This window comes from Podarcis bocagei, assembly GCF_964188305.1.
Source record: "Podarcis bocagei genome assembly, chromosome: 4".
Classification (NCBI taxonomy): domain Eukaryota; kingdom Metazoa; phylum Chordata; class Lepidosauria; order Squamata; family Lacertidae; genus Podarcis; species Podarcis bocagei.
The window spans coordinates 4,006,641-4,026,734 of NC_138128.1; the positions used below are offsets into that span (position 1 = coordinate 4,006,641).

General features: G+C 47.6%; 1 protein-coding gene across 1 annotated transcript; it reads left to right on the plus strand.

Annotated features, from left to right (window-relative positions):
- The first annotated feature begins 332 nt into the window (after window positions 1-332).
- On the plus strand, window positions 333-19,191 carry LOC308584950 (deoxyribodipyrimidine photo-lyase-like). The gene is made up of 10 exons (XM_081190351.1): window positions 333-438; window positions 2,931-3,388; window positions 6,687-6,832; window positions 10,401-10,583; window positions 13,102-13,260; window positions 14,574-14,772; window positions 15,151-15,303; window positions 15,851-15,972; window positions 17,261-17,420; window positions 17,583-19,191. Exons 2-10 carry the CDS (start codon window positions 3,055-3,057, stop codon window positions 17,735-17,737), a joined length of 1,611 nt encoding a protein of 536 aa, XP_081046477.1. The 5' UTR covers window positions 333-438; window positions 2,931-3,054; the 3' UTR covers window positions 17,738-19,191.
- Window positions 19,192-20,094: the final 903 nt, after the last annotated feature.

Consider the following 20,094-nt stretch of genomic DNA (forward strand, 5'->3'; position numbering starts at 1 on the left):
ACTAACTATAAGGACACCCTCTTTCTTTTGGGGGGGAGCTGGAGTGGCGCCCCCCCTCCTGCGAGATGCCCCCATCGCTTGGAGGAAAAGCAAGCGCGATTCTGGCGCCCTCCCGCCCCGCCACGTGCTTCAGGCAACAGCGCGTGACGTCAGAGGCCCGCGAGCGGAAAAATGTTGCAACGTTCCATCCGCCGGGCGATTCATTCACAAAAGCGAGTCTGCCGCCCCGAGCCGGGAAAGCGAGGCTGCGGCGGCCCCTGGCGGGGTTCCGCTTCCCCGATGCTGGGAGGAGGAGGAGGAGAAGCGGCCGCGGGAGGGGCTTCCCGGAGCCCAGCCCGCCTCTGTCCCCGCCCAGCCTCCTCCGCCGCCGCCGCCGCGTTGTGTAAGCGGGGCCTGGCGCGCCAGCGGAGGAAGCCCACGCGGAGAGCTCGGCGCCCGGTGAGTGCCGGCGAGGGGGGCCGCTCGCAGCCCCTGACCGTGCCCCCTTCCAGGGCGGGTCTTGCCGCCGCAGACCACCCCCCCCCCGTTCCGTGGCTGCACAGCATAACTTGTCGTGTTGTGACACTACTTTGCAGGGCCGTTGTGCGAATGAAGGGGGCAAGGAAGGCATGTTCTGTTACACCCCCCCCCAAAGAAAAGTGTGGCCAGGATAATAGGGCCCTAGCATTCTCCCCTTTCTCCCCCAGCCTCAAATCCAGGGAACTCCCCCCACCCCCGTCAAATCTTACAGGCCATAATAATAATAATAATAAATTGAGGGAAAATAACAGAGCAAAGGAGGAATTGAAGCATAGCTGTCAACTTTCAGATTTGAAAATAAGGGATCAGCAGCCTTGAAAATAAGGGACCAGCAGCCTCACCTGTCCCGGGGACAGCCTACGGGATATCTAACAATCCGGGATAGCAGCGGGAAGCAGCTGGAAACGGCGCTGGAATAAGGGAATTTCCCACAAAAAAAGGGAAGGTTGACAACTATGAATTGAAGGGGAAAGAGGCAGGGATCAGGAGAGAGAAAAAGACAGGAGGAAAACGGAGGCGCCTTGCAAAGGATGGGATGATACAAAGGTTATCCATCCATTGTTTCTTCTCCTTTTTCAGAAGCAGTTCCTTAGTCTGGTCCATGGGCCGGACTGCACAAATCATTCGGGTTGCCCTGTTCTCTCTCCCTCTAATTCACTGCACAGACTTGGACTATCTCTGCTCTAGAATGAGTCTGAGCACAGCAGTCCTGTGAAGTGGCTGAGTGCCGTGTTTTTGCACTCTGCTCTAGAGCAACCTTCACCAAACTGGTGCTCTAAGGTTTGAACGCAGGAGCTGCCTTAAGGGCTGAGTTCAACTAGTGGCCCAGTATTGCCCACTACCTGTGCTTCTCTCTCTCTTTTTTAAGCCAGGATTCTGTGTGCAAAACATACATGACCACATAGCTAGCTACCAGCCACCAAAGAGCTTAGACAGGGCTGGATTTAGGGTCGTGTGGTTCCCGAACACAGGATGCCAAGCTCAGAGGACACTAAACAATAACATTTCTGTTTTATGTAATAATGCGAAATTTCAGTCCGCCTGTTAAGAAGATCTATTAAAAGCAACTGTACCAAAAAGAATGATTGTGAAAATAAGGAATATTGAGGGAGGGGGGTGCCAAATCTTCTCCCCACTCAAGGCACCATCTTTCCAAAGTTCACTTCGGCTTGGAGAACTTCTGCCCTTCCAGATGTTGCTGAACTACAACTCCCATGATCCCTACCCTTTGGCCATGCTGGCAGGGGCTGATGGGAGTTGTAGGCAGAAGCTGGGAGGCCGCATGCTGGATGAAACCAGCTGATTTTTGCCTCCGTGAGGAAGAGGCCAGTAGCCTTGGATGCTAAATGGAGACCCCATGCCCAGAGACAGCGCACCTCTGTATAGCAGATACTGGCGACAAACCACAGGGGAGGGCTGCTGACTTCACATCCTGATTCCCCAAAGGTATCTAATCATTCACTGCGAGGGGGAAGTAAATGGGATTACAGCATCCTGGTACCCTCCAGATGTTCTGGAGTTGTTGTCTCAAATACCTGAAGGGCCAGGTATTTATTTATTTTATTGCTGCATTTCTGTCCCACATTTTCTCCCTGGGAGCTCCAGGTGTTGCACGGGGTTCTGAGTTTTCTTTTTCGAATCTCTGTGAGGTGGGTCAGGCTGAGAGGAAACGATCTTCGTGGCCAAGTGGGGATTTGAACCCAGGTCTCTCCCAGGTCGTAGTCGTTACTCTAACCGCCACACCAACATGGGCTCTAGTCGGAGACGGCTGGAATGGAGGCCCCCATAGCCTGATCCACCAATGATGTTCTTTTTTTTAAATATAATTTTAATTGATTTTAACATATAAATTATAAAATGTACCACACAACTTTATCACTTATACAGTCTTTTTAGATTTCCATCAACACCTCTGAAAATGCACCATTGTAATCACTTCTTCTGCATTTTATATTACCTTTAAATCTCTTAACAAATCATCCTCCCCTTTATCCATTTTGGTAATAATTCCAATAATACTCCTCACAAAACTTCTTGCAACCCTACAAACGTCGTCTGATCTTCACAAATACTTTTCAAATAGTCCATAAATTTACTCCAGTCTTCCGTGAATTTCTGGACCTGCCAGTTTCAAATCCTTCCTGTTAATTTATCTAATTCCACATAGTCCATTAACTTCATCCTCCATTCTTCGATCGTTGGTAATTCTTCTTGCTTCTGTTTTTGGGCCAGTAATATTCTTGCTGCTGTTGCATATAAAAAAAGCTTACATTCCTTTCTGTTTATATCACTCCCCACAATGCCCAATAAAAATGCTTCTGGTTTCTTTATAAATATTTCAACCTTTTTCATCTCATTATATATCATCTCCCAGAAGCTCACCAATGATTTTCTTATGTGCTTGCTTGCAGGCTGCTTCTTCCTTCCAAGCTGCTCCCCGGAAGGGTCATCGCTTGCGTCTCTCCCCATTCCAGCCCTGCCTGGGTCTCGTGGTTGGTGCGCAGCCTCTCTGCGGTCCCCAGGGCGCGGCCAGCCATGTCCCAGAAGAGGAGAAAGCGGAAGCCAGCCGAGTCTATGCAGGAAGGGGCAGAAGAGGGAGCGTTATTCCCTGATGGGTTGGAGAGCAACGGGAGGTTGGCATCCGGGGCACCGCCTGCTGCTAAGAAGGCGGCTGGGGAAGGGGATGTGGGAAGCAGAGGCTCTGCCGCCCTGGCCGAGGCCGTCAAGCAAGCCCGCTTGGACGCGGCGCCCTCCGTCGCAGAGTTCAAGTACAACAAGAAGCGCGTCCGTCTCATCTCGCAAGATCCCGATCTCAAGGAAGATGCTCGGGGCATCCTCTACTGGATGTCGCGAGATCAGAGAGTGCAAGGTGAGAGCTTGGTCGGGGCCTGGGATCTGCAATCTGCCCTGGCTTATTTTTGGGTGGGTGGGTCTTCGAGGGCCTTCTGGCGGTTCCCTCCCTGCAAGAAGCAAAGTTACAGTGAACCAGGCAGAGGGTCTTCTTGGTGGTGGCGCCTGCCCTGTGAAACGCCCTCCCATCAGATGTCAAGGAAATAAACAACTATCTGACTTTTAGAAGGCATCCAAAGGCAGCCCTGTTTAGGGAAGTTTTTAATGTTTGATGCTTTAGTGTATTTTTAATATTTTGTTGGAAGCCACCCAGAGCGGCTGGGGAAACCCGGCCAGAAGGGCGAGGTACAAATAACAAATTATTATTATTATTATTATTATTATTATTATTATTATTATTATTATTATTATTCAGAGCCTAGGACTTGCCGATCAGAAGGTCGGTGGTTCGAATCCCCACAACGGGGTGAGCTCCCGTTGCTCAGTCCCTGCTCCTGCCAACCTAGCAGTTAGAAAACACGTCAAAGTGCAAGTAGTTTTCCCGCTCCGGCGGGAAGGTAAACGGCGTTTCCGTGCGCTGCTCTAGTTCTCCAGAAGCGGCTTAGTCCTGCTGGCCACATGACCCAGAAGCTGTACGCCGGCTCCCTCGGCCAATAATAATAATAATAATAATTTATTATTTATACCCCGCCTATCTGGCTGGGCTTCCCCGGCCACTCTGGGCGGCTTCCAAAAGAATATTAAAATACTATAGTACATCAAACATTAAAAGCTTCCCAAAACAGGGCTGCTTTCAGATGTCTTCTAAAAGCCTGGTAGTTGTTCTCTTTGACATTAGGTGGGAGGGTGTTCCACAGGGAAGGCGCCACTACCGAGAAGGCCCTCTGCCTGGTTCCCTGTAACTTGGCTTCTCGCAGTGAGGGAACCGCCAGAAGGCCCTCGGTGCTGGACCTCAGTAAAGCGAGATGAGCACCACAACTAGTCAGTCACTACTAGATCTAATGGTCAGGGGTCCCTTTACCTTTACCCCACCCCCAGCCTCCTCTTCCCCTCTGTGTATTTGGTGGGATGGAGTGGCTGGGGGTGAAGGCTGGCAAAACACTGGGGAAAAGCATCCTTGCCATGTATAAAAGCAATTGCATTGTGGCAAATTCAGAAGTGCCGTCTCCCTTCCTGATACAGCCACGCCCCTTCTAAGATTATACAACCTTCCCAAGTTACACAATAATTTTATACTTATGCAATTATACAGTAATAACAACTATAGGGGTGCATTGCAATAATTAATGCAGGTCTTTCTGTGTTGACTTTCGGCTAGATCTAATATTTTTTGTGCAAACAGGGTCTTTTTTGGTAAAGTTTATTTATTTATTTATTTCATTTTATAATGTGTATGAATCATAACAGAACAACAGACTCTCCTTCCTTGGAGGTTTTTCAGCAGAGTTTGGATGACCATCTGTCATGGATGCTTTAGCTGAGATTCCTGATTTGCCAGGGGTTGGACTAGATGACTCTTAGGGGTCCCTTCCAACTCTGCAATTCTATGATTCTAACACTGGATGAAAATTAAAAAAAATTAGGACTATAAAATAGGCATGTGGGTTAAAAGGACCAAGTCGCAAGTATCAGATTATCAGGGGCAGCTGATTCAAGGGAGCGCTGCAGTATTTGCTTTCTGGGTGACTTTCCTGTGAAGTTCCCTTGTATGGAGCGGACGTTGCACACAATTCCCTTGAAGCTGAAGCACCTTTCACTTTCAGTGTTTAGATTGGGAGCATAACATATGGTCTGTGTGTGTGGTTTGGGAGCTGCACGGTCAGGGGAAAAACAATGCTGTCCAGGGTTGTAAAGACTGCGGAGAGAATAATTGGGTGCACTCTTCCCACCTTGGATCAAATCTATGCTTCCAGGTGTCACAAGAAAGCTGCAGAGATAGCGCAGGATAGTGCGCACCCTGGAAATGATCTCTTTCAGCTTCTGCCTTCTGGAAGAAGGGACAGGGTTATAAAGACTAGGACTAGCCGCCTGAGAAACAGTTTCTATCCAAAAGCGACTTTGGTTTTAAACACAGTGTAAGGTAGTCTCTATGGGAGTATATTGTATTTAATTATGGGGTATCAGAGTTTTTAGGGAGCTAACCAGGCTGGGATAGCAGGCTTGTCGGTTTTTGAATGTCCGATGTAGATTTTTTCAATTTCGTTGTTCTGTATGGGACAATGACAATAAAGATATTGTATTGTATGGTGACTAAAAGTATCCCCCATTCATGCTGATGGGGCAGTCCTAGGATGCTGGAGATAGGGACCCTCTGAGACCCTGCTGCAAAAATAGCAACAGGTCTCCAGCCCCCTGGGGAGGAAGAGAATCTCTATTTTTATTTATTTATTGGTTGACTTTATATACCGCCCTATACCTGGAGATCTCAGGGCAGTTCACAAAAAAGATCACAGTACATAAAATAAAAATAAAAACAATAACCCAATAATAACCCCTCAAAGAGCCACATTTTAAAAGGGTATAGCGTGTTGATCAGGTCTGCCACAGGCCTGGTTAAACAGAACGTTTTTGCCTGGCACCTAAAGATGTATAATGAAGGCGCCAGGCGAACGTCCCTGGGGAGAGCATTCCACAGACAGGGAGCCACTTCAGAGAAGGCCCCGTTCTCGTGTTGCCACCCTCCGGACCTCTTGAGGAGGAGGCACATGAAGGAGGACCTCAGAAGATGTTCTCAGGGTCCGGGTAGGTTCATATGGAAAGAGGCGCTCCTTGAGGTATTGCAGTCCTGAGCCACACTGTATGCCACCAGGTCTGCCCTGCCTTGCCTTCAGAACCGGGGCACTTGCTCCCATCAAGCTGGCGCAGAGGTTTGGAGAAGCCCAAACGCCGCATGTCTATTGCACTCCCTACACTCCCAGCCGCTGACCATCTGTTGCAGAGCCAAAATAAAAAAATTCCTTCCAGTAGCACCTTAAAGACCAACTAAGTTAGTTCTTGGTATGAGCTTTCGTGTGCATGCACACTTCTTCAGATACACTGAAACAGAAGTTGCCAGATCCTTCTATATAGTGAGAAGGTGGGGAGGGGTATTACTCAGAAGGGTGGTGGGAATGGGAGGTTGGCAGATAGCTGAGATGAGCCTGTTGACGACTCTTAACGACTGCAATAGGTCTTACAGGAAAAGGCAAGGGGTGAGAAATGGCTTAGTCATGTATAATGAGATAAGAATCCAATGTCTCTGTTCAGACCAGGTCTCTCCATGGTTTTAAGTTGCAGAGCCGTTCCTTTAAGTTTTTCCCTGCTCTTTCTCTCTCCAGATAACTGGGCCTTTCTCTATGCCCAGCGACTGGCCCTGAAACAGAAGTTGCCGCTGCATGTCTGCTTCTGCCTGGTGCCCAAGTTCCTGCAGGCCACCATCCGCCATTTCGGTTTCCTGATCAGAGGCCTCAAGGAAGTGGCCGAGGTACCGCCGTTGTGTCGGGAAGGTGTTGCATCGGTCTCAGAAGTGGTTGTGCACTGGGGAGAGGTTCTGGTGGGCAGCATGAATTTGGGCACAGCAGCCTTGCAGTATCAGCTTCTTCCCAAATGCCCATCAACTGCAGACAGCATGCCCTGTGGGCAAGGTTGATGGGAGTCTTTGTCCAAATCACCTGAGGGCACTAGGCTGCGGCCAGCTGTCATAGATAAGTCATTCGCAGCTGCGCGCCGGAAGCTGTAAATAGTAACCAAACAATTAAACCCCTGTGTTGCAAACAATTATCAGTAATATCCAAGGCAACACGATGACCGAGGACAACAATGCAATATCATAACTTTATGACCACTGCTCCATAGATATTGTTGTTACAGTGGTACCTCGGGTTACATACGCTTCAGGTTACAGACTCCGCTAACCCAGAAATAGTGCTTCAGGTTAAGAACTTTGCTTCAGGATGAGAACAGAAATCGTGCTCCGGCGGCGCGGCAGCAGCAGGAGGCCCCATTAGCTAAAGTGGTGCTTCAGTTTAAGAACAGTTTCAGGTTAAGAACAGACCTCCGGAACAAATTAAGTACTTAACCCAAGGTACCACTGTATGCAATTCCATTCACCATATTGTTGTTTAGTCATTTAGTTGTGTCCAACTCTTCGTGACCCCGTGTCTTCCACTGCCTCCCGCAATTTGGTTGAACTCATGCTGGTAGCTTTGAGAACACTGTCCAACCATCTCGTCCTCTGTCGTCCCCTTCTCCTTGTGCCCTCCATCTTTCCCAACATCAGGGTCATTTCCAGGGAGTCTTCTCTTCTCATGAGGTGGCCAAAGTCTTGGAGCCTCAGCTTCAGGATCTGTCCTTCCAGTGAGCACTCAGGGCTGATTTCCTTCAGAATGGAGAGGTTTGATCTCCTTGCAGTCCATGGGACTCTCAAGAGTCTCCTCCAGCATCAGAATTCAAAAGCATCAGTTCTTCGGCGATCAGCCTTCTTTAAGGTCCAGCTCTCACTTCCATACATCGCTACTGGGAAAACCATAGCTTTACATTCACCATATAGATGGGTTTATGAAGCATTTCTGTATCCTTCTGCTGCGCTGAAGAAGAATTGTATGAAACAGTGGGTACATCACTGTTCACTACGTCTGTTTGCGGACCACTCTGGCAGCGCTGGACGTCATAAAACAAAGCTTTACGGATTGTTTTCAGCAGATAAGAATCTGACCCACTGCTTCTTTCAGAGACTTGCATAGTCTACAAAGCCTTCCAGAGACTTATAAGACTTACGTTTATTTGGTTCTATGTTTTCAGGGGAATCCATCAAGAGTGCACATTTTGTGACTTTCAGAGATTTATAAGATTTCTGTTTATTTGGTTTCTCATATTGTTCAATGTTCCGTTTAGATTATATAAAGAGTTTATATTGATATTGCATTGTTGTACTTGGTCATCGTGTTGCCTCGGATATTACTGGAAGCTGTAAATAGCCTGCCAGCCCAAAGCAGCTGTAGGCAGAGGAGTCTCCCACAGCAGCTCTGCCTGACTAACTGCTCTGGCCTTTTCTCTTGGGTCTCTGCGTCAAGTGTGGCTGGATCGTTCACTTACCCGGCAGAGCAACCCATTCTCCAAAGAAAATTGATTTTTGGGTCAATGAAAGAGGCAGCGCTCTGGGCTTTCCTCTTTCCGGTCAAGGGGAGTGCTCAGAACAGAGACTTGTGCAGAAGCACAACGGTGGGACTCCTCTCGCAGCAGAAATATTTCTGTGCTCTTATTCTTTTGCACGCTAAGTCAGCCTTTTGGTGGGTGTTGGTGAAGTGTGCCTGTTGGGAAAAAGCACCAAGGCAAAAGCTAGCTCCAGATTGCTGGAATGCAAAACAGGATGTTGTGGTTTGCAGATGTACTGCTGGGGAAAAGGTGGAGCCTATTCTCTGTACTGAGCACCGGATGTTAGCTCAGAGTGTCATATGACCTGTGCTGGAAGTACAGGGGAGGAGTTAGAGACTCTTCTGATGGAGACTGAAGGGTGCAGTCACATTTCTATGTACTGTTGAATGACAGGAATAAACATGTAGAAAGGACACCTGTCTGTCTCATTTCTCCTCCATGGGAGAATGCAGGGAGGGAGAGAGAAGCAGAGAAGCAGAGGGTGTGTTCTATCTCACGACTAATGAGAAGAATCGCCGGGTTTGTTTACCTAGCCTGCCGGAGGTCGCAGACGGACGGTAAACACAGTATCTCGCTCAATTGCCTCGGGGGAGGCCAGGTACCTCTGACTGTGAGCCAAGATACTAACAGTGCCAACTTCACTTTTTTGATGGGGCAGGGGGGATGACTTACCCGTATTTTTCGCTTTATAACACGCACCCGACCATAACACGCACATAGTTTTTAGAAGAGGAAAATCCGTAGGCATGCCACCCGTAGGTATTTCCTCCATAACACGCACAGACATTTCCCCTTACTTTCTAGGACGAAAAAAGTGAGTGTTATGGTGCAAAAAATACGGTACACTTTCTGTCTGGGAAACCTAGGAGAGCTTTGGAAAAGCTGGGATTTTATTCGGGGGGCGTGGGTAGCGCTCAGGGGACGTGGGTTAAACCAGAGCCTAGGACTTGCCGATCAGAAGGTTGGCGGTTCGAATCCCTGTGACGGGGTGAGCTCCCGTTGCTCGGTCCCAGCTCCTGCCAACCTAGCAGTTCGAAAGCACGTCAAAGTGCAAATAGATAAATAGGTACCACTCCGGCAGGAAGATAAACGGCATTTCCGTGCGCTGCTCTGGTTCGCCAAAAGCAGATTAGTCCTGCTGGCCACATGACCTGGAAGCTGTACACCGGCTCCCTCGGCCAATAAAGCAAGATGAGCGCTGCAATCTCAGAGTCGGCTACGACTGGACCTAATGGTCAGGGGTCCCTTTTCCTTTACCTTTACTTGCGTTGCCGGGCCGGTGCATGACTGCGGCAGTGCGACAGACTTAAAAGAAACAATTGGTCCCTGAATAGTTGCACTCGTAGCCAAGATAGTCATGACACAGGCTTGTATTTATGCGTGCAACTAAAAATCTGTACCTGTGAGAGCTTTGCTCCTTTTTGATGGACACCATAGTTCAGTGGAAGAGCATGTACTTGGGATGCAGAAGGTCCCAGATTCAAACCCTGGTGTCTCCAGGTAGGGTTGGGAATGACCCCTGTTTGAAAACCTGGAGAGTCACTGCCAGTCAGTGTTGACAATAATCGATGAGAGAGACCACTGGTCTAGTATAAGGCAGCTTATAATGTAACCGGCTTCCTATTCAAATTCACCCTTCGTTCAAAACAATGAGGACTGGAAACTTGTGTCTTTTAGATACTCATTGGGGGAGCACATGCGTTGCATGCAGAAGGTTCCAGGTTTCAGCCCCTGTCCTCTCCAGGTAGGCCCGGGAGGTGTCCCCTGCCTGAAACCTTGGAGAGCTGCTGCCAGCCAGCGTGGTAAATACTGAGTTAGACTAACTGGTAGTCTATGAGTCGATATCACGAGCTTCCTGTGTGACCAAATATTCTCTGCTTCCTTTTCCCGTCTCCTAGGAGTGCAAGGAACTAAGCATCCCGTTCCACCTGCTCATCGGCTTCGCAAAGGACGTGCTGCCCCCCTTTGTGACGACCCACGGCATTGGCGGGGTGGTGACGGACTTCGCCCCCCTCCGCGTCCCCATGCAGTGGGTGCAAGATGTCCAGGCGAGGCTGCCACCTGATGTGCCCTTTGTCCAGGTAGGGAGGCCTGGAGTCTGGCCGCTGGGGTGTGATCTGGGCAGAGCTGCGGGGCAGTGGGGGGGGGTGTCTCCATGGTGACACAGATGTTGTGATTCCAAGGAGCATTTCACCACCTTGCCTGGATTCCTGAGTTCATAACCTCCATCACGTTCACTGAATCTGACAAAGGAAGCTTAATACAGTCATACCTTGGGTTACAGACGCTTCAGATTGCATTTTTTCGGGTTATCGACTGTCAAAGGAGTATCAGAACGGGTTACTTCTGGGTTTCAGCGGTTGCGCATGCGCAGAAGCACTACATCACTCTTTGCACATGCGCAGAAACGCCGAATCGCGACCCATGTGTATGCAGATGCGCCGCTGCAGTTTGCAAACGCTGTGGGTTGCAAATGTGCATCCCGCATGGATTATGTTCGCAACCTGAGAATCCACTGTAATAATACCTTTATTGTCAATGTACAACCTGTGTACAATGAAATTAACCGAGCCTGCCTCCCAGCCCACCCAAACATTCAATTTCATTGCACTCTGTGTGCTTATTGCACAGCACACCACCTCACAAGTCAGTTGTGCTATGTTATTTTCCGTTCAACAGCCTAACAGCCCATGGATAGAAGCTATTTTTTAGCCTGTTGGTATGCCTGATTATACTTCTGTATCTCCTGCCCGAGGGTAGAAGATTAAAAAGGTGATGGCCAGGGTGTGAGTCATCCCTGAGAATTTTTCTTGCTCTCCTAAGGCAACGATCCCTTGCGATGTCATCTAGCGGACTCAAGGGACAGCCCATGATACCATGTGCTGTGTTCACCACCCTTTGTAGAGACTTTCTGTCCATGGCTGTCAGGTCAGCATGCCACACTGTGATACAATATGAAAGGACACTTTCTATTGTGGACTGGTAGAAGGAGGTCAGCAGTTGTTGTTTAACATTATTCTTTTGTAAGACCCTGAAGAAATGGAGTCTTTGTTGGGCCTTTCTGATCACCTGAGTTTTGTTGATTTTCCAAGTGAGGTCCTCACTAAGGTAAACTCCCAGGAATTTAAAGGAGGAGACTCTCCACACAGCCCCCCCCCCCCGATATATAACAGGGCAGGTTCCCCTCTCTTCCTCTGGAAGTCCAACACCATCTCCTTTGTCTTACTAATATTTAGGTGAAAGTTATTTTCTAAGCACCATGTAGATACTTTTTGAACCTCCCCCCTGTACGCTGTTTCATCTCCGCATGCAATTAGACCCATTATGGTAGTATCATCTGCAAACTTAATAATTACTGTGGATGGATCAGATGATATACAGTCATATGTGTACAATGAGTACAGGTAGGGACTTAGCACACATCCCTGTGGGGTTCCAGTACTAAGCTTCAGGGAGCTAGATGTAACAGTCCCAATCCTCACTGTTTGTGTCTGATCCCTCAAAAAGTCTTTAATCCAGTCACAGATGGTAGAAGCAGCAGCAGCTTCATCCCAGAAAAGCTGATGCCACAATTAACTGGTGGCTGTTAAGAGAAGTTATGGACCAACAGCATCTAGAGGGCACCAGATGGGCAAGGGCTGCTGTAGAAGTTCCTAGGATCCTTCTTTCCCCTCTCTCTACACGTTAACACAAAGGTCCCGCTATTCAAATACAATGCATTCTCTTTTTTCTTTTTTTAAAAAAAGATATTTATTAAAAGTTTTTAAGATATAACAAGAAAAAATAAAAATAAACATACAAAATAAAAAACAGTTAAAAACACACATTAATTTTCAATAACATAACTTCCATACACTTATTTCCTCGGACCTCCTCATACCTTCCTTCTTTGTATTCCAGTTCGATTTGTTAGTTCAGCAAATCCTTACCATTAAACTTTTACCCATTTGTAAAACCTCTTTTTTTTCATATCTCTTAAAGCATTACAGCTGGAAACCACTTAGTTTCTATCCAACATCCTTCTAACATTCATTAATTTTACAATGTTTCTGTAAGTAGTCTTTGAATTTCTTCCAGTCTTCTTTCACCGACTCTTCTCCCTGGTCTCGGATTCTGCCACAAATACAATGCATTCTCAGGAAATCATGTGTTAGGCAAATGTTTGCATAACGAGTCAATGCTTTCCATTGATTCCTATGGGGAAATTTCTAATGCGTTCCCAACCACGGAATTTTACCCCCAAATGACGAGAAAACCCAGGAAAACCCTCTGGAACCTTGCAAAAGGCAAATAAAGAAGGAAAACGCTATCTTATTTGTCAGATCTCTCCAGCTCCCTCCCTCCCATCATGGTTTTTGGCAAAAGGGCTGCCATGAAGCAGGAAAACACAAAAAGTAAGGTTTGTTCAAGGCTGCTGATTCGTTTACAGCACTACATGCAGGTCTGGCTGTTTGGATATCTGAATCTGCGGTGTACATAGCAATTCTAGGAGGCTTGGGTATTAATTCCTTGGGTTTGGATAAGTGAATTTTTGTATAGGGAGTGTTAGGATAGTGGGAGCTGCGTGCAATTGCCGTTTCTCTTGCTTTGCTTCTCCAGGTCGATGCTCACAACATTGTGCCCTGCTGGGTGGCCTCCGACAAGCAGGAGTACGGGGCCAGAACTATCCGCCGGAAAATCCATGACCGGCTGGCTGAGTTTCTCACCGAATTCCCACCTGTCGTCAGGCACCCTTATCCCGCGGAGTTCCAGGCAGAGGTAGCAGTCGATACTGGGAGCAGGGATCTGGGTTGTTTGTTGTTTTTTGTTTTTTTGACATTTGTAATTATTGGCAAACTGCTGCAGACATTCCAGCAGGTCTCCCTTAGCCCTTCACTGCAGCTGGGACAGAAAAGCTGTGGAAAGTCTGTAGCTCAGCAGTAGAGCATCTGTTTTGCATGCAGAGGGTGCCAGGTTCAAATCCAGACATCTCCAGGAAGCACTGAGAGAGACACCCTGTCTGAAACCCTGGAGAGCTGCTGGCAGTCAGTGTGGACAGTAGTGAGCTATATGGACCTATGGTCTGACTCGGGGTAAGGGAGCATCCTATGGCGTAAGGGAGCCAGTGTGGTGTAGTGGTTCAGAGCGGGGGACTCGTAATCTGGTGAACCGGGTCCGCTTCCCTGCTCCTCCACATGCAGCTGCTGGGTGACCTTGGGCTAGTCACGCTTCTCTGAAGTCTCTCAGCCCCACTCACCTCACAGAGTGTTTGTTGTGGGGGAGGAAGGGAAAGGAGATTGTTAGCCGCTTTGAGACTCCTTAAGGGGAGTGAAAGGTGGGATATCTAGTCCAAACTCCTCCTCCTCCTCCTCCTCCTCCTCCTCCTCTTCTTCTTCTTCTTCTATGCTCCTTTGACATTTACAGAAGGTCACAGGTATGCAATACTCACCCCACAAATGCGCATTTATTTTTTACCATCTGTATTTTAATAGATTTGCTTTTATCTTGTTTTAACCCTGTTGAAGTTTAATTGCGTACTAACTATTGCCTTGTATATATGTTTAGCTTTCTTGCATTTTTGTAAGCTGCCTCGAGTCCTGGGAAAAAAGACGTGCCAGAACTCATCAATGGACTTCTCCCTTCCTTGTTCTCTTTGAATAGCAAAAAAAAGCCCTGAATAATAGTATGTATTATTTTTATTCCATAAAATTTACGCGCTGCTTGATTGTTAAAAATCAGTCAGTCAATCAATCCTCAAAGCAGTTTACAAAAGAACAGTAAAATTATAGGGAACAACAGTTAAAAACTATTTAAAACATTCAAAGGATTAAAATCAGCAGTAAACTCTATGTGTCTGGGTAAGCCTGTCTGGTCATTCTTATTATTTTATTCTTTGTAGACTGCTTCGAGGTCTATGAAATTAAAGCGGTGCATGAATTTAAGAAATGAAATAAAAATAAGATAAATGAAAAGTCGAATGATGCCCACGCTCCCATGAGCTCTGGGATGTTAAGGATTGCTGGAACGTCCTTGGCCTGGGTTGCTGCTCCTTGCTGCCGGCTTTTACCCCTGCTCCTTTTCTGACTCTGCAGCCTGTTGACTGGGGCGCCTGCTATGCCAGCCTGCAGGTCGACCGCTCTGTGAAGGAGGTGACCTGGGCACAGCCAGGGACAGCTGCGGGCCTGGCGGTGCTGGAAGAGTTCATCAAGGACCGCCTGAAGTTCTTCGGCACAGACAGGAACAATCCCAACCGGGCGGCTCTGAGCAACCTCTCGCCCTGGTTCCACTTTGGTGAGTGGGGCGCTGGTCCTCTGCAAGGCCTGGGTCAAACCCTTGCGGGGGGTTCAGGGGTGGCCAAACCCTGGCTGGGTTGCAGATCAGCTGTCCGCTCTGCCCAAAAACGTTTAGGGTTGGTAGCAGCCAACCCTAAACAGGGCTGCCTTCAGATGTCTTCTAAAAGTCAGATAGTTGTTTATTTCCTTGGCATCTGATGGGAGGGCGTTCCACAGGGCGGGTGCCACTACCAAGAAGGCCCTCTGCCTGGTTTCGTGTAACTTCGCTTCTCACAGGGAGGGAGCCCCCAGAAGATTGTTGTGGCCTGAAGGAGAATCTCCCTTGCAAGTTCCAAAGATCTCAGAAGCCCACTGAACAGTAACTGCCCTCCCACAGGTCAGATCTCTGTCCAGAGAGCAATCCTGGAGGTTCGCAAGCTCCGTAGCCGGTACAAGGAATCGGCGGAAGCCTTCATTGAAGAGGCCGTGGTGCGGAGGGAGCTGGCGGACAATTTCTGCTACTACAACCCAAATTATGACAAGGTGGAAGGTAAATGGGCTCACCTCTTTTGCCTTTCTCTGCTCCGCAAGGACACCTCTTCTGCGACGCTTGCCTTTACATGTGATATGATAACGCAGGGACACAGGTGGCGCTGTGGTCTAAACCACTGAGCCTCTTGGGCTTGCCGATCAGAAGGTCGGCGGTTTGAATCCCCGCAACGAGGTGAGCTCCTGTCGCTCTGTCCCAGCTTCTGCCAACCTGCCAGTTCGAAAGCACGTCAGTGCAAGTAGATAAATAGGTACCACTGCAGTGGGAAGGTAAATGACGTGTCCATGCGCTCTGGCTTCCATCATGGTGTCCCATTGCACCAGAAGCGGTTTAGTCCTGCTGGCCACATGAACCGGAAAGCTGTCTGTGGACAAACGCTGGCTCCCTTGGCCTGAAAGCAAGATGAGCGCTGCAACCCCATAGTCACCTTTGACTGGACTTAACTGTCCAGGGGTCCTTTACTTTTTTACCTTTATGATAATGCTGCATTTTAATAGGGTTCAATTACTTTTTAACCATAATCTTTTATGCCTTATACCATTCAAAGGGGCTTATGACTGGGCCAAAACTACGCTGAAGCTGCATGCCAAAGACAAGCGATCTCACCTGTACAAACTGGAACAGCTGGAGGCAGGAAAGACGCACGACCCTCTCTGGAACGCTGCACAGGTAAACCTAAGCTCCAAAGGTGTGTGAGGACCTTTCTTTGGATGGGCATGTGCTGGCTTCTGAGCACATGTCTGTCATGTGCTTGGAAATCTGCTTCTCCCTCTCCAATAATGCTAAAACTCTTGGCGGCAGCAGCTCGATCGGAATGGAAAAGTTACATGCTACCTTGTTAAGTGGTACAAATCTCTGCTACTGGATGTTGTGATAGCCGCTGGATTAGATGGCTTTAAAGGGGGATTAGGGATGGAAATTCCCAGGTGTAAAAAAAGTTATTTATGTGTGCCGTTACTGTGGCCCGTGTTTCGTTAGCCCCAAAATGGAAAACGAGCAAGGTCCCAACTAAAGAAGAATGGCAACTAAAGTTGGCAGAATATGCGCAGCTTGCAGATTTTACACACAGAATAAGAGAACAAGAAGAACATACGTTTAGAGAAGATTGGAAAACGTTTATTGAATATATGGGAAATAATTGTGTAGACTTGAAAACGTTGGCAGCATTAAGATAAATTCAGCAGTGTAAATAAGTTTTGATGGATGTAATGATGGAATACTGAATGGCTTAGTTTTTGTAAAATAAGCAGGGATTTATGATATGGAAAATGAACCATGGAAAGAGAAGAAGGGAAGTCGTTGATATTTTAAGGATGTTTAAATGAGTATTTTAAATTCTGAAACAGAAAATTAAATAAAAAATTATATACATAAAATTAAAAATGTTTAGCCATACTAACTAAATGGGGAACCTCCACGGTCAGTGGCAGACTACCTTCTGAAGGGCCGTTTCTGAATGTGTACAGTTGTTTTTATTTCCTGCTTGTGGGGTTAAGAGCATAGGGCCCCACTTCATCCCTGTGGCCGTCATTAGTTTTAACTATTTTCATTCTGAATTTAAAACTTGTAACCCACTCGGGGAACTGCTCTTGAAGGGCGTGTGAAGAATAGCGATGGAGCAGGAAGAGGTGATGGAGAACCTCCTTCTCACTGTGGCCAACCAGCTGCCCCTATGGGATACCCATAAAGTCCCCCCTTTACTTGCCTTTTATCTAAACCAGTGCGCCCCAGTTTTTTGGGCCACCGCCCCTTTGGTTCCATAAGCACATCCCCAGCCACTCTGGGTGGCTTCCAAGAACACACCGAAACATCAAACATCAAAAGCTTCCTGATACAGGAAGTCCTATGATGGTTTATCGCTTTGACATCTGATGGGATGGCATTCCGCAGGGCGGGTGGCACTTTCCCAAGAAGGCCTCATCCGTAGCTCATCCACCTTTCCATCCCTCTGCTTCAGCTCCAGATGGTTCATGAAGGGAAGATGCACGGCTTCCTGAGGATGTATTGGGCCAAGAAAATATTGGAGTGGACCACTTCGCCAGAAGAGGCCCTGAAATTCTCCATCTACCTTAATGACCGCTATGAACTGGATGGCCGGGACCCCAATGGATACGTAGGTCAGTCTTGGGAAGAGGCTGGGTGGTTGTAACATAAGAGTCATATCTAGTCCAACCCCCTGCAGAGCAGGAATCACCAGACCTGTGTCTGTATCTGCAGAGAAAGGTGGGAGGAAGAATGCAAAAGCAGAGATCCGTTTGTTCTTTTTTTCCTCCCATCAGGCTGCATGTGGTCTATCTGTGGGATCCACGACCAAGGCTGGGCAGAGCGGGCTGTGTTTGGCAAGATCCGCTACATGAACTATGCTGGCTGCAAGAGGAAGTTTGACGTGGACCAGTTTGAGCGCAAGTACAGCCCTCAAAAGTTCTCCAAGTAATCTTCAAGTGGCTAAAGGGCAAGGCTTGACGTCGCCTTGTTCACAGCGGCTGAGGCCAACCTAACGTTACACACGTTTTACGTAGTGCAAAAAGGCAGGTTTTGCCCACCCTTTTAAGATGTGGAACAAGAAGCAACACTAGGTCAAGCTGCGTTCCTGAAGCCTCGCTCTCTACCTGCTATGCAATCCCAAAGCCGCGTGCCACACAGCAGACAGGTTTTTACAGTGTTTCTGCGTGGCAGAACGGTGGGCAGTGGCAGATGGCAGCCCAGCAAAGCCACAGAGCCTGGAACCTGCAAATGAGGAGGCGTTTCACGTTTGACGAAAACAGAGACCGCAAAAGCAGCATGCTTATTAGTGTAGTTTATTATGGACGGCATTTCTGTGGTTAACAGCAGGTGGATATCTGGTTTCAACTCCACCGTTAACTCTTTATAAAGAACTTTCACATACCATTTACAATATGGACAGCAGTCATTCTGCAAAACCGTGGGCATACCAGAAATCGATCACAGCTTCATCAGGGTTGGCCATTTGGCTTCCTAACCATTCCGCTGTGCATTACATTCTCCCTTTGTGTGCTTTCCGGGCATTGCAGAAAGGAGACTGCACAATTATCACGTAAAAGGAAAGAAAAAAAAGACTCCACAACCTACCACCCCCCTTTTGGAACTTAGATCAGTGCATCTAGAACAGCTTTTGCCAACCTGGTGCCTTCAAGATGTTTCCTCATCAGCCCCCAGGCAGCAGAACTGTACCGCCTGTGGCTGATGGCAATTGTAGTCCCATAGCTAGATGGAGAGCACCAGGCTGGCAGAAGTCTGTCCTGGAAAATAGCTTTTTTAAAGAGGGCCTTGCTGACAAACACAAGAAATGTCATCAACAGAAGTGCTGACAATTATATATATATATATATATATATATAAACCCCACCAAATTTCTTCTTAACTGTAAAGGATTGCAGTGTGGATTTACAATCTTTTGAGACTGTTTGTGACACAAGGTTGAGGGCTCGCTCACCTTCGTTTGATGATGGTCACATTTAAAATAAGAAAAAGATACTTAAGCCAGGCTGCCACCGTTTGAGAGAGGAAAAAATCACCAGGATTCCATATGACTTTTCTGTTCATGGCACATTTGGGGGGCAAATAGCCAGGAGGGTGTGATATTCAATAGAGAAGACAAATGTCCAGTGGCTGGGTGGGCACTGATCTGGATTGGACGTGTATTTCAGATTGGAGTCCTAAAAACAGGCAAGTTAAGCATGCTTCTTTAAGCACATGATTAGCAGCAAGTGTAGTTGGGCCCTGGAATAAGTAAAAACAATTTTTGAAAGGCAGGGGGGATAGCAAGGGGGAGCTCCAATCCATAAATCAGAGCCATGTACTGTTTTTTGGCAGTCAAGGGAACTGATGTATATAATCAAGATAAAAGATGTTGTTCTTCAACAGTTATCTATGAGAGAGGCTCTTAATTGAAGCAAATCAGGGCTTCAGAATGCATGAAATACTCCATGCTGCTGCAAACCTGTCGCTATTGTGTTTTTAAAACCTTAGGTCAGGAATTATTTGGGAAGCACTTTCTGTAGAGTTCTGATAGTAACAGGCTACTGTAGGAATTGTGAAGGCACAGGAAATGGGAGGAGTGGTCCCGCAGTTTTCTTTGAGACACAGCAAATCCTGTCTTTGGGGGTGGGGTGAGGTGGATGGGCCGCCCCACCGCCACCTAACACCAACAACCCTCTTGCGATAATACCCAACCCACAAACACCCAAGGCATTCGGTCAACAGGGTGCTTATGGAGTGCCCCCATCTCCATCTCGCAAGCATCCACCCTGCTGAGTTAACCTGTGTTCCCGGCTCCTTGCTCCTTCGCTTCAGCTGGTTCAATCGCCCGTATTCCAGACTGCTAGTTCACCAAACCACCAACTGTTTCTGAACATACCCCAAGTCAATTATTTCAACATTTCCTTTATAAATTCGGGACGTGGGCATACTCTGAGCAAACTACACGTGGAGCTAAAAAAATAACACAGATATTTCAGCCTAGCCAAAAGCAGCAGCAAAAGGCTGAGGCTCTAAGCCGGAGGGCATAAAAAGAGTGCCACTGAATTAAGCAAGTGGAAGCAAAACCTTCCAAGGCCGTGTCTGAGCAGAAGTGGGCAACTTCCTGTTCTTAGAAAAAGCAGATAGAAGGAAGTCTACCTTTATATAGCATTCTTTAAGTAAATCTTCACATCATCACCGTGTCATTTTGCACGCATGTCAACTGTATGTCCTGCTTATCTTGGTCAGGGTTTTTCTAGTGTGTTATGTATAGCTAAAAAAATACAGTAGCTAAAATGACACTGCTATCCA